General features: G+C 39.8%; 1 protein-coding gene across 3 annotated transcripts in view; it reads left to right on the top strand.

The window, feature by feature from the left end:
• The window catches only part of LOC108664317 (transcriptional regulator ERG homolog), a 31,657-nt gene extending 15,266 nt beyond the window's left edge, over positions 1-16,391 (top strand). For 2 of the 3 annotated variants that reach the window (XM_047883201.1, XM_018150884.2), the window contains exons 4-7: positions 12,857-12,904; positions 13,635-13,824; positions 14,252-14,469; positions 15,010-16,391. In XM_047883201.1, the coding sequence (XP_047739157.1) occupies positions 12,857-12,904; positions 13,635-13,824; positions 14,252-14,469; positions 15,010-15,161 (608 nt within the window). In that variant the 3' untranslated portion in view covers positions 15,162-16,391. The remainder of the gene's footprint in view (positions 1-12,856; positions 12,905-13,634; positions 13,825-14,251; positions 14,470-15,009) is intronic. The other variant, XM_047883202.1, reaches the window with a different exon arrangement.

A 16,391-nucleotide genomic window follows, 5' to 3' on the forward strand; every position in this document is an offset into this window, starting at 1 on the left:
TGTCTTCATCTTATTTTTAATAAAAGTTTATAATATTAAAAGCCTTCAAATCTGTTACATCATACAGAATTGTAACATTGAGTAACATGAGACCAGAGGTTGAACAACCTCACTTAAATTATAATAACAATATATTATATTTCAGTGGTAAATTTTTTATGCTTTTGACCCTCAAACGCACAGGCTCCATTCGCTTCTCATTGTGCTGCTGGTACATTAATTCATAACGCACATTGCAGAACCGACGTTGACGTAAACAAAAATGTCTAGTCTAGACACACAAAATTCCCATTCCCAACTTTCAGAAATTTACAGTGACGAGTTTTCCATTGACTCGCGTTGTGGGGCCACGTCGCTCAAAAGCTAGGGTGTGGGCCCCACCAGCCTCACCAGTCTCGTTGGGCTCATTATATCAATCGGTGGGCAATTGCGCGTCGTTGTTGCTCAGTAACAGGATCACCGAGGATCAAAGCCCTGGTGGCCACCAGCCCTCATAGCGATCTCTGTCATCAGCGGCCGCCTCCGTCCACGCGGATTATTGTTCGCTATGCGCCGATTGTGAACCTTCGCTTCGTGGTGGGATTGACGAACAGGTTTCGTAATGATGGATTCCGAAAAAGCTATAAGTCACGAAAAAATTGACGATATAATTGTGTGTCTTGTTAAGATGTATGAGGTATATTTGACATCTTGCCTTTATAATTTCGCTGCTGTGTTTTAAATACCGAACAGACTTTGATATGATATAAAGTGTGGATGAAAGCTGAAATTGAATGCTGAAGACAGACGTTGTCCAACAAATGTCTCATTTTTGTTACCATATTGACAGTGGTAGAATTAAACTTTATAGTAGGGTACCTTTTTGTTATTACAGAAACAAAAGATCGTACAAACAACAAATACCAAAATGACGATCAAACCACAAATATTGTTCCTGTTCTCTTTAAAATTTTTTTCACCTCTATCCCTTCTGACCGTTAAACCAAATTTTATTGGCACCGATACCGTTTATTACGCTTTCATGTTATTTTGCTAGAGAAAAGATACATCAATAAGTAATCTTGAGGGAGAACATCAGTTGGCAATCTTGAGTGAGTTTGAAAGCTAGATGAGCCATTCCCACGGAACGCTCGTGCGCCCGACACACTCCCTCCGTTCCGGCCGTCATGGGTAACATGAACTGCTCTCAGCTCACACATTCCGGCATGACCAGAACAAACTATCAATTACGAGGAACTGGCGCACGTGGCTAAGCGCACCACATGAACAAAGATCTCGTGGCAGCCATGAGCGCTACTTGAAAGCTCATGGCCGTGATCATGACTGAACCAGGGAACCAAAGACAGGGTTTGTTATCAAGATCAGGTTTCCCTGGAATCAACATCTCCAAATCTGTTCTCGACATTTTTGGGTTAGGTTTGCCTGGTAGAGAGAAGATCGAGTAGAATAAACATAGATATTTTCCAAGCCAGAACACTCAAAATGAATCATATTAAATCCAAGCCATAATTATCAGAGCGTGAATAGGATTATTGGTGATTACAAATACGGCCTTAGCCGGGATTATCACTCGCCATCAAAGAAAATCCCTATAAATAAAAAAGTATTAAATATAATAAGCAATCAATATGTAAGCAATACATAGATAAGCAATACGTAAACAAGCAGGATCCCTATAAGCAGGCCAGTGGATTTCAAAGTAAGTCAAGCTACTCCAGCTATCAGGGTAAGTCAAGCTACTCCAGCTATCAGGGTAAGTCAAGCTACTCCAGCTATCAGGGTAAGTCACGCTACTCCAGCTATCAGGGTAAGTCAAGCTACTTCAGCTATCAGGGTAAGTCAAGCTACTTCAGCTATCAGGGTAAGTCAAGCTACTTCAGCTATCAGGGTAAGTCAAGCTACTTCAGCTATCAGGGTAAGTCAAGCTACTCCAGCTATCATGCAAGTCAAGCTACTTCAGCTATCATGTAAGTCAAGCTACTTCAGCTATCATGTAAGTCAAGCTACTTCAGCTATCATGTAAGTCAAGCTACTCCAGCTGGAGTAGCGTGACTCACCTCGATAGCTCGAGTATCTCGACTCGCCAAACTCTGTAATCATTCATCAATAAATTCGATAACAATAAATGAAGTGATGTATAAGCATGTAAGCCCAGAAACATCCCGCGAGCAGTTGCGGCAGCCACAATCCCACACACACACAAGTGACCCCGCGGCACTCGCTCCTCATCTTCGAATTTCAATGGGGAAGAAGCCCAGCTTCATTTCCGCTTTTATTCGAACTCGAAGATTTTTTATGAGTCGATTATTGATCATTTCCCTGCGAGGCGAGGGCGACAAGCCCTGGGCGGCAGTGGACGATTGTACGAGACGATTTCCAGGCTGCGGAGGATGACATTGTGAGGTGGGCGACATTGTGAGGTGGGCGACATTGTGAGGTGGGCGACATTGTGAGGTGGGCGACATTGTGATGTGGGCGTCATTGTGAAGTCATTGTGATGTGGGCGACATTGTGAGGTGGGCGACATTGTGAGGTGGGCGACATTGTGAGGTGGGCGACATTGTGAGGTGGGCGACATTGTGAAGTAGGCTATCTTGTGACGCAGGCAAGAAGTTGAATGTCAGTATGTAAGATAATCGTTAATATAGTAAAGTAGGAAAGCCTGTTACGCAGGAGACTTCGTGAAGTGTTCAACACCGTCTTCAATGCAGTGCCATTCCCATCTTTTACTCCCTTTACGTCTGCTTATTTGTTGCGCGTAATTGCCTGTTACTCTTCGGCTCTCATTTCTTATTATACTTTACTTGCTCTATTAACTTCGTTTTATACATTGGCTTCCTTACTCGTGAGCAGTTCATACTTTATTTTTGTACGCAAGCATTTTGTTGTCTCCAGTTTATTTCTTTCTCGTACTCGATTACTTATCTCGTGCCAGGAAATGAAGGGGCGAGAAGGCAGCGCCGGGGCCGGCAAAAGCAGTATCGGGGCCGGCGAATGCGATCATCCAGACCTAATATTGCGCTGCGAACAATGAATATTTGTGTGTTTTCTTACAGTATGTCACTATCTTTGCAGCTTCTTGTCGCGGCTCCCGTAGCAATAACACCGATGCGAACAGGTCATTTCGAAGTTTGACCATACCATTGATCATGCCGTTCAGAATGCCGTTAATCACGCATGGTTCATGAATGAATGTATCGCTACAATTCATTACTTGCGTTAACAGCGCACAAGAATCCGTTTGAAAAACTGCTTGGCGTTCCTATAACGTTGCTCGATAACATAATTAACATAGTTGCTGATGACAATAAATACAGACTGAATTAATGAACTAGAATCATTGCCAGTATGATTAAACGCAAATGTTTATGATGACAGAACATAAAATATTCATGATGACATTAAACTCAAAATGTTGATGATTATTAAACTAATAATGTACATAAGATTAAAACGTGAAATGTTCATAATAATATAACGCAGAATTTCCACGAAAAATGTTCCTTCAATTCTTGTGTACACTCATTTTCCTACTCATCAACCAGGATAAAGGTCTTATGGTTATAAGTTCCCGGGTATCTTTTATTTACTTTGAAATAAATTTTTATCTTGAAACAAATGACATAATGGTACTAATTTTCGCATAAAAACTTTTAGCAGTGAGATAAAATTGCACTGGTGTAACGTTTATAAAACCCATTGCCACGTGCGCCTCTCTTATATGAACGCGCGTGCCGATTGCGCCTGTATTTTCTACGGTCTTACTAATATTTTCTTAGCAAACAATAATAAAAAATTATCAAGCAGCGACGGAGTTTTTTCTGCCATAAATGATTGCGATCTTTCTCGTCAACGTCACACGCGAGATCGCGCTCTTAGTAATTTTTCAGCAGGCTTGAAATATTTATCTTTTCTACATAAAATTTTGATGTAACTTCACAAAAAATAAATCAATATTCCAGAAAATTCTTCAAATTAAATTCAAGCTCCACTTTTTACTTATTTGATGAACTCTGGATCTTTATATACATTAAATATTTTAAAGCGTAGGATGTTATGTCTGTTTTGCGTTGTAAACACCGAGCGTAAATACATTAAAAAATTTCAGTTTTGCAATCACGATATATACAGTGTCAAGGTATTATTTGCACTTTAAGCTATTGCACGGCTGGGCTTTTTATAAAAATTACAACATAACTTTATTTAAAGTTTTATGTATAAAATGGCATTTATAAAATAGTCAGCCAGTTGACACCTTAGCCCCTTTAAACTCATTACCTTTAAAATCATCCCGGTACTCATCACTATCAAAGCCACCACAAAATTCACCACTTTCATTCTTGATTCCAACATAGCACTCTCCTGCAGCTATCATAAATCTTGGCGCTCCACTACACTTACTACTCACTACTCACCACTCCCGATGCCCCAACTCACAATTCGAGATACCACAACTCACTACTCCCGATACCACCACAACTCACCACCCTCATCACCACCACAACTCACCACCCTCAACACCACCACAACCCTCACCACAGTCCCACCCCCGGGCCCGAGGCGCGGATATTGCAGGCTGTGGCAGCGCTGCATTTCTTCCACTGCTGTCGGCGCTGCAAACTTTCACTTGCGCTGCAAATAAAGATTCAAAAGCTACATTTTCCGACGCATTTTTGCAGTTTCCTTATATTTCTCTTTCTGTCTCTCTTATTTATTGTACTCTAATAAAAACTTCACGAGCTTCCTGAAACAACAATATGACTCAAAATCTAATGGCCTTTGCCTCGCCATAATAAATTTCTGTACCGAATTATTTGAGGATATTTACACCAATCCGCGTGAAATTTCTCAGGATAACGGGATAATTTACAGCTTTTCGTATAAACGAAATTATTCTCTTCTTCAGAAGCTGAGGTGAGGAAAATTGCATTTGGTGTTTACCCACGGTAGATAAGTCATGTGAAGGTAATTCATCTGTATATGTAATTAATCAGTTAGCTTGCATCTGTATGTATTTACCGTCTCCGTTTCGGATCCTCTTGCACATTCATTTCTTCAGTAAATTCAAATCGAACTTCATTAGATGATTTAAATTTTTACCGTCAGCTAGGGTAAGATTGGTCCTTTAAGTGTAACATTGACCCGAATTCAGAGATTTGCAGGGCTGCAGTGTTTAGGCTATAATGTGACGAACTATCGAATAATAGTTATGCATCACGGGATAGACGGCTCCGCTGGCTGCTTCATCTTAATAAAGGTTGTTAACTCCAAAGTTTTATTTCTGAATACAAATTATTGAAAAGTTATTCATAGGTCATTGTACAATAGTATTATTATACATCCTATTATTCCAAGCATTGTTGGTTCATTAACGCTGTTACCTTTGTTATTTACCAAAGAATATTATTTTACAATTTAAGGACAACTTTCGCCCAGAATCGGGGTTACTTTGGCAAAAGCACATAAAGAAAGCATGTGAATATCCTAAAAATTTAAAAGAAGAAAACAAAAATGGCGCAAATCTTCTCAAGATGAAGATAATATTGAGATGATATTAGAGTTTGAAGGAAAAAGCGAAACTTTTTCTGATCTGCGAGAAATATTATAGGTAGAAACAGTCATACCTGTTCACAGTTCTATGATAACGACGAAGAAATATAACTCTACTTGAAACAGGAAGACTTTGATGTCATAAGGTAGTGATTGTTAAATACAATGGTCAGAAATACCCTACAAAAAATATCAGCTTACCTGAGGAAGGACCTCAACCCTTTAACCTCGTATACATTAACCGTCGCCAATGCTATTCGTACCTATAGTAGCTCGGCATAGAGAAGTCCGTCTGTTGTGAAAGGGTTAAATTTAATGCATGGAAAAAGGCTTAAGTTTTGGTGCTGGCCAGACCAACAAGATTGCTCGACCTACAACAGACGCAGTTTGTCAGAAGACAAAATATTTTCATGAATAACTAGCTCCATGTATAAGAATAGTACATATGTGCGAGATGTAAAATGACTTTATGAATTACAATGCAATGTTTTTCAATTAAAAAAGTTTGTTCTATTCGTTAACATTCCTTACCTTTTTCTTTCATTTTTTTAAAGAGAGAATAAATTAACAAACAAATTCAATATTTGGTGGTAATTCTATCGCATATAATTATTACCCAACCAATATTAAACGAAGGTTTCACATACAACGGTTTAAAGTATGGGACAAAGTTTCCCTAAATAAAGGCAACTTTGGACCAATCATTTCGCAAATCATGAAAATATTACAAAGTGATTGAGAGTTCTCCATATGATTGTAATTTATTTTTATTAAGTTTGATTACTCAGTAAGATACAATGAAAATTGATAGAATGATAGCTCATGATATTTGGAACTGCAGAAACTGTAACAAATCGCTAAATAAGGGCCAATCTTAGCCCCGTGTATGGTAAGGAGAATTTATTGCTTGTATAACGCGTCCGACGTTATACAAGTCTTTAAGTCTTTGCTTAAGTCAAACATCAACATAAATTTCTGGTTATTTTTTAGGTTCTGAACCTCTAGTGGTTTATTTTAAATTCAACGAAAGTATGAAACGTAAATTTTGCTATAATTCTTTCGTCACTTTCATTGTTAGTTTTAGAAAAAATGCAATTATTTTATTTTCCGGCAGATTTTTTTTATGAAAGGAAGAACCGCCTTTATTGCTGCTTGGAAATTATATTATTTTCAGTCCCATAAGTTTTGAAAAAATTGCTCTGAAATGAATATTGTACGTAACCATCTCTAATCTTACTCTCATGAACCTTACATTCATTGGTTCACTTTGCTCTCCTTATGTTGAACAATAATGCTTACTCATGCTGTACAATTGAACGCGTCCATGCGTTGATCACGAGGCCCCATTGATCAGGCTCGTTATCAGAGCTATCATCACCCTACCTCATTCTCCCCTTTCATTGCTTTCTCTGTAATTGAAGCCTTCATATTTTGCTTGGCTCTCCCTAGTCTACGGCGGCAATTTGCCAGTTTCCGGCGACGCCTCCGCGTGCATTAGGCCGCCGCTCAGACTGGGGCGGTACGCGAGGGTTAGGCTTCCTCACTTCTCCTGTCTTCCACCCCGACCTCAAACTTGGCTCTTTCGTCACTGATTTAGTTGTGTTACGCCAGAGTATGTTAGGAACTGGAGTGTTATACTTACTCTTGTTAGGTGGATATGGCATGGATCACGCTTAAAACCTGATGCGATCACAGCTGAGGCTTGATGCGTCAGCGCTCAAGATGCTGGATTATTGTTTTATCCTAACCTCACCATAAGTTTCATTTGAAATGGCATTTGTGTCTTTTTCCTCCAGTTTTTTTAATTGTCCTTCTGCTTGATGTGATCTGTCAATGCAGCCAGGTTGTAGCAAGAATTTACAAGAATTTATATAGATTATTTCAAGGAGCGAAGACAAACGTTAGTGTGTCTTTGGTCAAAACGGCTGCAAGCGCAATAGATTCGAGCGCATTGCGCAAGTCTACGCATCATTCCAACTCCGTGGCGTCGTGCTCATGCATTTGCCCAGTGCAGCATCAGCACTCGATATAATGCAGAGCTCTCAGCCCCGCCGACGTGTTTGCCTAAAGGCTGCACGACTTCCTATTGACGGCATCCATGTCACGGCGCCTCCAATTCTCTCCTTGCCGCTGTCAACACTCGCGCTCACTCTTCATAGACTTAATAAAATGACAGTCTCTCCGCCGGCATACCTCCCTCTACCTCTGTAAGTCGTCATCACTTACGCTCTCATAAAATAGTAGACTTAATAAAATGAATGCCTACCCCTACTTCTTCAATTCGTCGTCACTTGAACTATGCATGGACCTAATAAAATAATGCTCAGTCTGCCAGCCAGCCTGCCTCTGCCTCTGCAAGTCTCGTCAAGTAAGGACTTAAGTCGACCAAGCTTACATAGATTTTCTCAAAAGAATGAGATCTTTAGTGTGGAATATTCACTTGTAATCCCTTCAATTGTAAGAGCATACGAATTTGTGCACCGTGCGTACAAATCATATGTTGTACTTGTCTGAATTTAATTCATCATTCTCATTACCCTTATAATCCCAGCTTGGATATTAGATTTTCGCTGATGATAATATTTCAATCTCGGTTGTTCGGAACACACTGCAATGCTGTGAAGTGCAAGCAAAAAAAAATACTAATTTTGCTTGCGGCCTGACATCCTCACAACCAAGCCGAGTGTGTCTAATATTCTAGAGCGTATTCAATGACATTACCTAAAAGCAACTTTATGTGTTGTCAGGATCAATCCGATTAAAATATCTGTATAATAGTATGGCTATCATATAATCCTTTAAAATAAATCGAGTAACAGCGACACGTGATCAAGTGACATTCAGGGACTCTTAGAGCTTTGTTGCCACGCGTCTGGAGACCGCACTTTTGTTTCCAAGCGAGCGCATTATAAGACGGAGCTTCCATTAAACATGCGTTGTTTCGTTGCTTTATTTTTCGCTTTTCCTTGCGGATGGCGGACTGCATTAACAGGCGCGTGTCGGACTCGCCCCTTCCTCCCCGCCTCGGGGGGACTCCAGCATTCATATTGCGGGGCTGTACATTCAGGGCAGGCATGCGAGCTTCAAATACTTTTTTCCGTACGTGTAAGAATTTCGATGATCCTTACGAGCAGTGAAGCGACTGGGTGGTGTACCAGCGGGTTGAAATTATTCGGTAATCTGAACAGAGGCTGGTAGACCGAATGGGGTCAAATTCAACTTATTCATTTTAATTACGATTCAAAAGTAGAAAGAATGTATGCGTTAAGTTTTAGTCATACGATCACAAAAAAAATTGTCGCTACCGCTCTTGGAAGGTCATTTCTGTATGCATCATTCCAATGAAGTTGAATTATGGATTAGATGATATATTCTCCTCCACAATTCTTTACATAATGCAAATACTTATTAGTCCCTGTTATTAGACTGGACTTCATATACCTAAGTGGAGTTCAATTCGATATTTAAATATTCTAATAAAAAAGAATATCTTTAAAAAACAACAACATTTCAATTTATCAAAAATGCGATTGTTTTCTACTTTCAACAGCAAATTTTCCAGCAAACTAAAATGATGCAACTTGTCTCAATGCCTAAAACCTGGCTGGTAGAAGCGAACAATTTCGAAATATCAAAGCGGCAGTCAGGGTTCTGTGCTCGCTTGAAGGGTTCTGACGCGGCGAGCATCTCGCGCTCACGGGTGAAGGAGCCAGAAAGAACTTACCGGAGCCGTAAAAAAGACGTCTTCCTGCTCCCTTTGGCTGTGTACACGTCGCGCAAGCAACCATGCAAATCATGAGCTATAGTCTGCAAGGAATCCCTCCGTCTTTGAGCAGGTCTCCAGCGAAGCTGCAGTTCCAAGCCACTTTGAGACGTCGAAACTCAAAGGAGAATGTTTCCGCAGCTTTACATTAACACAATTCTGGCCTTGAGCATTTCTCCACAACTAAAGCATTTACGCCCTAGAGCATTTCTTCACTGCTAACGTATTTACGCTCTAGAGAATTTCTCTTCTACTAAAGCATTTACCCTCAGGCGCATTTTTTCACTGCTAACGCATTTACGCTCTCTAGAGCATTTCATCATTATTACCGCATTTACGCTGTGGAGCATTTCTTTTCTACAAAGCATTAACCATTTACATCATAAGGAGTTGAAATTTAAAGTTGGGTATCCAGCCTTGCTCTGCGACACCCCAAAATTTTATCACTATTCAGCTCAAGCTCCCTAAACTAAGTTTTATTCTTTTAACAGGAATGTTATTACAGTTTAGTGCAAATTATAATATGCTCCACTCTTTTTTATCCAGGACGTGTTTTGTATGACTCAAATTTCCACCACTAAAATCAAATGTCAGGTCCAGGTGGATTCCCGACACGGTAGGTATCATGGATATATGCCCGCTTAGCCGCATATTCATGGCGTCAACACGCAAAAATAAATGTAAAAGACATTTGAAAGCATGTAATGATAAAATGTCTGATATTGTATTCAATCTGGTTTTGGGGTTCATCTTAAGGTCAATTTCCGTTCTTTTATATTATATGTTTCATGAAGAATACTATCGTTTTATACTTAAAACAGAAAATTTTCAAGAAAACTGTAATGACGAAACTTGTTTCAATGCCTAAAATCTTGGCTGGTTTGGGGTGTCATATGTTTCATAAATGGATGTTTTTGAATTATTGTCGTAATACTTCATATTCTTATCCAACTTTTCAACTAGCTTATTATTTTTTTCTCTCATTCCTTGCTTATCAGTCAATTTTTCTGCTAAACTAATTTCCGATTCCGAGTACAATTTTAATTTAAATTCTCACACGGCAAAAAATTTCTGTTATAATCATCAAAAACTTGCACTTGCCATTTAATTTTTTCGTCAAAGCTAAACTTCAGTTTCAGATTTTCTATATTTACAATTTGCTTTTGCAATTGATGCCTTGGAAGCTCGTAGACATCAAAGTCTTCATCGCCCTCACTCGAGCAAAATCAGTCTTTCCTCGCGTCGCCGCCACAAAAAGAGCTTGTCTTTTAGCACTTTTTTTCACGAACTCGTTTGAAATTTCCACGAAAGCAAACAGGCAAGTTTGAAGTTCGGTGTTTTGAGGTGCCCCTCCAGGCAACAGAAGTGGTCTCTTATCGACTCTACCATTTTACTTCGCAGTTGCCAGAGATAATAAAACTTCCGAGCGCCTCAAAACGAAACTCCATGCAGGGTATTGGACTTCAAACTTCCTTCATAACTTTGATTAGATCTTGCTCTCGCGAACTCAAATGACGACGCATTGTACATACATTTTTTGAAGAATTCCTTTAATACACAAGATCCTGCTGAAGTAACTTACCTCCGAAATACACTGACCATGCAATTTTCGCAAGCGATTTCTCATGAATTTCAGCGGCTTACCTCATGCGAAGACAAAATTGTTGCAACTAGAACATCCGGTCGTCATTAATGCGCCGAAGAGGCCATGTGTTTCCAGCATTGCGGTATTCCAAACCCATTTGATACCACGTGTTTCCAGAAGTACCGTCTTGAGGCTCATTTGAAGTTACGTGTTTCTTGCAGGCCTGTGATCAGGCCACGAGTTTCCAGAAGTATAGACTTCCAGTCCCAATTGAGGCCTCGAGTTACCGGACAGTTCGGTCATTCAGCCCGATTCGAAGAACCGAGCAAAATCTGACCTTCAAGTCATATAAAGGTTTCGCGCAGCACTGCCGTCACGCATTAGAAGGCTCGCGTAGTTTCTCTTCTCGTACGATGACTATACGTGTTGCTTCGCAAAACCCGGGTTTTTTAGGTCAGTGAAAGTTCGTACAACACGGGTTCCTAAGGCCCGTGAATGCTACGCATGACTAGTGTTCTATTGCCCGTCGAGGCTTCGCAGAACATGGGTTTCTAAGACTCGTACCGCGTTTAGTCTTCCACGCCCGTGCAGCTCCCTTGTAGGCTGAGGCGAAGAGGTCGTTGAGGTGAACTGCCATTGGAAGTTTTTTAAGGCAACAACTGAGTTTGAGCAGCGCCTTGAGCCCAGCCATGCGAGAGAAGTGGCGTCGCGGCAAAAGCCATTTTCAAAGCTCGCTGAGCAGGTTGTTTGAGCAAGACCAAGCCCGTGGCACTGGTCTGCGGAGGAAGACGAATTTCAAATACAACCACAAAAATTCAACCACGGGTCTGCTTAACATTTTTATTGGATTTGTACGGATGTACTGTTGGCATTTCAATCGCTGCTCAGGAATGGTGGGGACGTTTAGATTCAAAAACTTTGAACTCCATGTAAATATGACAGCATGAGTGACTTGACTTATAACTACTAGTAGAAATTGCAAATATGAATTTCAATCAAAAATAACCTTCCTGTTGCTTGCTAATCAATTCAGTCAGATTGTATTTCACATGTAAGTTAAACTTACCTATGCTCACTCTGCTCCTCGAGATCGCGTACATGTCAAGGGCATTTAGGCACGGTGTAAAAAAAAGGAAACACAATTTATAAAATTGCATATAACACTGCGATGAATTATTTTTAGTTTTTATTTACATGTGACGAACTATAAAAAGAACTTTATGCTGCTGATGTGAGGTTATGCTCTGTATGATTTCACGTATTTTATATAAAGTACATGATTTGATGTCAAAGAAAGAACAATATCTCTCCTTCTGAAGACACAATATTCGCCTGCGACGCGTCCTCTCTCCAGCATATCTCGTCCTGCCCGATCGCTATGAATGCAAGAGCCCATTTTACGCTGAATTTGATCCAGAAAGTGTCGCCAAAATCCTGTCCTTTATTGTGCAGCGAGACAAAACCGAAAAAATAGTCACTTTTGGATCCAGCGACGTCAAAAAGAATAGCAAGCGATCGCCACATTGTAGTTTCCACAGCGTGCGATGTAGCCATGGCGACACTTCATGTTTTGTGCATTGTAACATGAGACGATGTATAATGCAAGTAAGAAAAATATTGTAGGACAAGTGTGTATCAAATATTTTAGATGAAGGAACAGTTATCAATTTTGTATACAATATAATCATGGTCCACTCATTCAAAGACATTTTTAATAGTTTGGGCAACTTTTACCTAACTCCATCGCCGTGAAGTTTAATTTAACTCATTTATTTTTTCAATCATGAAAAAATTCCCACTAAAGTCAAGCAGTCAAGAAATTAAATTATGCGCTGAAGCAATTGGACGAAATTATAAGCCTGTTCTCTGTTTGTTTTTAATTAGAGCTTGACTTTGACTTCCAAACAATATTTGCCGCGCTTCCATAACTGATTGCTGTTATCTTTAAATTGTTCCAGACCCTTATCAGATGTTCGGTCCGACCAGCAGCAGACTAGCGAGCTCAGGTACGTCGTACGTTCAATTTTTTTTCGTCGTCGAACATTGTTTGACACAAATACACTACTAATAATAAAGTGTTCACATATTATAATAAATTGTTCGTGTATTAACACTAGTATAAATACGTGGAATGTTACTACAGCGTCCTATACTACGACAAACTCACGCCGCAATGAGTTTCTCGAACTCATTGCGTCAGTCCTTATGTTTGTGAAAATATGTAAATACAAAACCTATAGTAAACACATTATTTCAAGCAATAATTATAGAAATATACTAACAGTACATAATAACCGTTCTTTTTTAACTCTCAAACAGCTAATTTTATCAAATTGAAAAAATCAAAATCATCATGACTCCAACACTCATTAATTACTTTAAACTCAGATATTTGTGTTCAGTCATGTTCATAATCGAATTCGTATTCATGTTCGCTGTCATGTTCATAGTCATTTTCATAGTCGAGCTCGTCATCATGTTCAAAGTCAAGTTCGTATTCATGTTCGATGTCAAGTTCATAATTATGTTTATTGTCGAGCTCGTAGTCATGTTCCGAGTCAAGTCTGTATTCATGTTCATAGTCAAGCTCGTTGTCATGTTCACAGTCTTGTTCATAATCAAGCTCATAGACAGTCTTGTTTATAATCAAGCTCATTCATATTCATGTTCGTGATTAAGTTCGTCGCCATAAACACGCGTGTTCATGTTCGCGATCATGTTCTACCTCACCCCCAGGCTCAGGACAGATCCAGCTGTGGCAGTTCCTGCTCGAGCTGCTCTCCGACTCGACCAACGCAAACTGCATCACATGGGAGGGCACCAACGGCGAGTTCAAACTCACGGACCCTGACGAGGTGGCGCGGCGCTGGGGCGAGCGCAAGTCCAAGCCAAACATGAACTACGACAAACTCTCTAGAGCTCTAAGGTGAATAATGATTATAATGTGATGACGGCCTGTTATTATATTATAATAATGATGACTTTTAATGGTTAACGTATTAATTAGTAACGGGTCAGCAGTCAATCTGCTGCGTTTGCGGAATGAAGGTGAATGAAGGTCCAGCAGTCGCTCTAGCTGGAGCTCTTGGGCGAACAGCAAGCTATTTACAAGGCAATGGTGCACCTAAAATGTAAACTATTCACCTACATCTACATAATAAATTTAAAACTTAGGAGAGAATGTGACCCCCTAACATTCTTTATTTTTTCAGATAATTCTAATAATTTCAAATTTCTTCTTTAGTAGCCACTTCCTTATTTCGGAATCTTTTTCTATCTGCCTATATACAATATTTCCCCAATTGATCATTGTCTATCCAGTACTGATTAATTACCCCATATTTCCTCCCTAGATACTACTACGATAAGAACATTATGACCAAAGTACACGGCAAGAGGTACGCTTACAAGTTCGACTTCCAAGGCCTGGCGGCCGCCACACAGCCGGCGGGCACCGACCCCACGGCATACAAGTACCAGAGCGACTTGTTCATGACCTCTTACCATCCCACGACCAAACTCAACTTCATGAGTTCTCACGCGTCCATACCGTCTTCAGCAGCTGGATATTGTGAGTACAACACCTTTTAGTTAACAAACACTCGTTTTTTAAATGTTTTTAACAACTGGATATCTATGTATGCCATAGACGAGATAACTGGCAATAAGTTCAAGAATGAGGTGATGATACTTGACGGTGATCAGGAATAACTAGCAAGACATCGTTCTTGCTTCAACATCATTGCTCACAGTGAATCAAAATACGGAAAAATTATGAGGCGAGTTTTGGGTTTCAGGTTAGACAAACACTGGAACGATAAAACTGCTTTGCTGTCAAAGATATTTGGTATATTGACCTTTATTTGTACAGCAACTCATAATCTCGAGCTTCGTTGTCTCTAATCATCATCAAGTGTCATCAATTATCAAGATTAAATATTTTTCCAACCTGTTACGAAATGAGAAAGTCGTGAACATGTAAAATTATATTAAGCTTATTTATTATACGAACAATTTTTCCTTGACACAACCCATGAACCATTGAAGTAATGAAATTTATCTAGATCTTTACGTAGAAAAAAATAAAGCTCGTTTGCGATATTATGTCCAGCAGCCACGATTTTCCCGTCACCATCCTCGTACTGGAGTAATCCGGGGGCAAACATTTACACGAACATTGCTGCTGCCTCCGGCCACACCATGGCTCACCATCCAAGCCACATGACTTCGCACATCTCTTCGGCGTACCCACACTACGCATGACAGAGCCTACTGGGCATCAATTCAAACTGGTGTTCCTCAAGTCCTACAAGCCACGCCACCTCCCGCGACCACCACCACTCTTCTCCTCCTACGGGAGCACCCAACGCCTCCAGCGTCTCTTTATCGGGGCCGCCGCCCCCAGGCGTACCGGTGCTGAGTTCAGGTCTTCAATCGGGTCTTCCGGACTGGCCGTCGACGTTCCAGCAGCATGGGGGCGCCGTCGGGGTGTCTAACCTGGTTGAAGAGCCTCACTGACTGGATGAGTGGTGGGTTGCCTCACCCACGCACACTCATTCTAATTGGAAAACTAATCAATTATGAACTAATGTGTCATGCTTTAGTCTTGACGAGCGAGCAACTAAGTCAATATGTACCGTAAGTTTGACTCTTTGGTTTTCGGACGTCTCTCATTCCGATTAGATCGAATTATTTTATTCCTTTTATTAATGTATCAAAATTTAATGTACCTACAGACGACTCCGGATAATAAACGGATAATTCAAATCAGATGGAAAATTTGTATATGTGCAGACATTTTCATTGCTTGGGTTTCCAATGAAACAGTTGCTAAATATTCGGAGACTATGTGAATCTTATTTTTGGATTTTATTGACATGTTATTATAATTTTTTCTGCTAATCACGTGTAAAGTGAAGATACAACCGACTACGGAACAGTGGTGAATATTTCGCGCAATCAGTTCCGTAGCCAATTGTTAGGTGACGTAATAAATTTATGGCTGAAAAAAAACTCAACCCTTTAACGGTTGTGGAATCTGTGATGACTCTCAACTGCTGTACATATGATACTAATGGCGACGTATATTTTGCAACATGTAAAGCTAAGGATAAACCTTTCGTATCAGTTACAAGGCGAGAAATGAAAGCTAGTCACTGTACAATGAAACGAGGTATTCTTGTAGTTTTGTAATATAACGCTCGAGAACATGAAATAATCTAACAAACGATCATGAATTTTATGTTGAAATTCAATTTCTCCTCGCAATGATCTCTCAATTTCAGTTTCTTCTCAAAACGTAACAAGCTAACAAGATTAATATGATACGTACTGTCGTGATTAATAGAAAAAGTAATTCTTTTGATTGATTCTCATTTAAAGCACAATGATAATAATAAACATACTTAGCTTCAAATGATCATATTCGAACGCCTAATGGGAATGTTTATTATTGAAAATTAAATCATATAAATTCACATTGATTTGTACACT

Source organism: Hyalella azteca, unplaced genomic scaffold (assembly GCF_000764305.2).
Source record: "Hyalella azteca isolate HAZT.00-mixed unplaced genomic scaffold, Hazt_2.0.2 contig12232, whole genome shotgun sequence".
Classification (NCBI taxonomy): Eukaryota; Metazoa; Arthropoda; class Malacostraca; order Amphipoda; family Hyalellidae; genus Hyalella; species Hyalella azteca.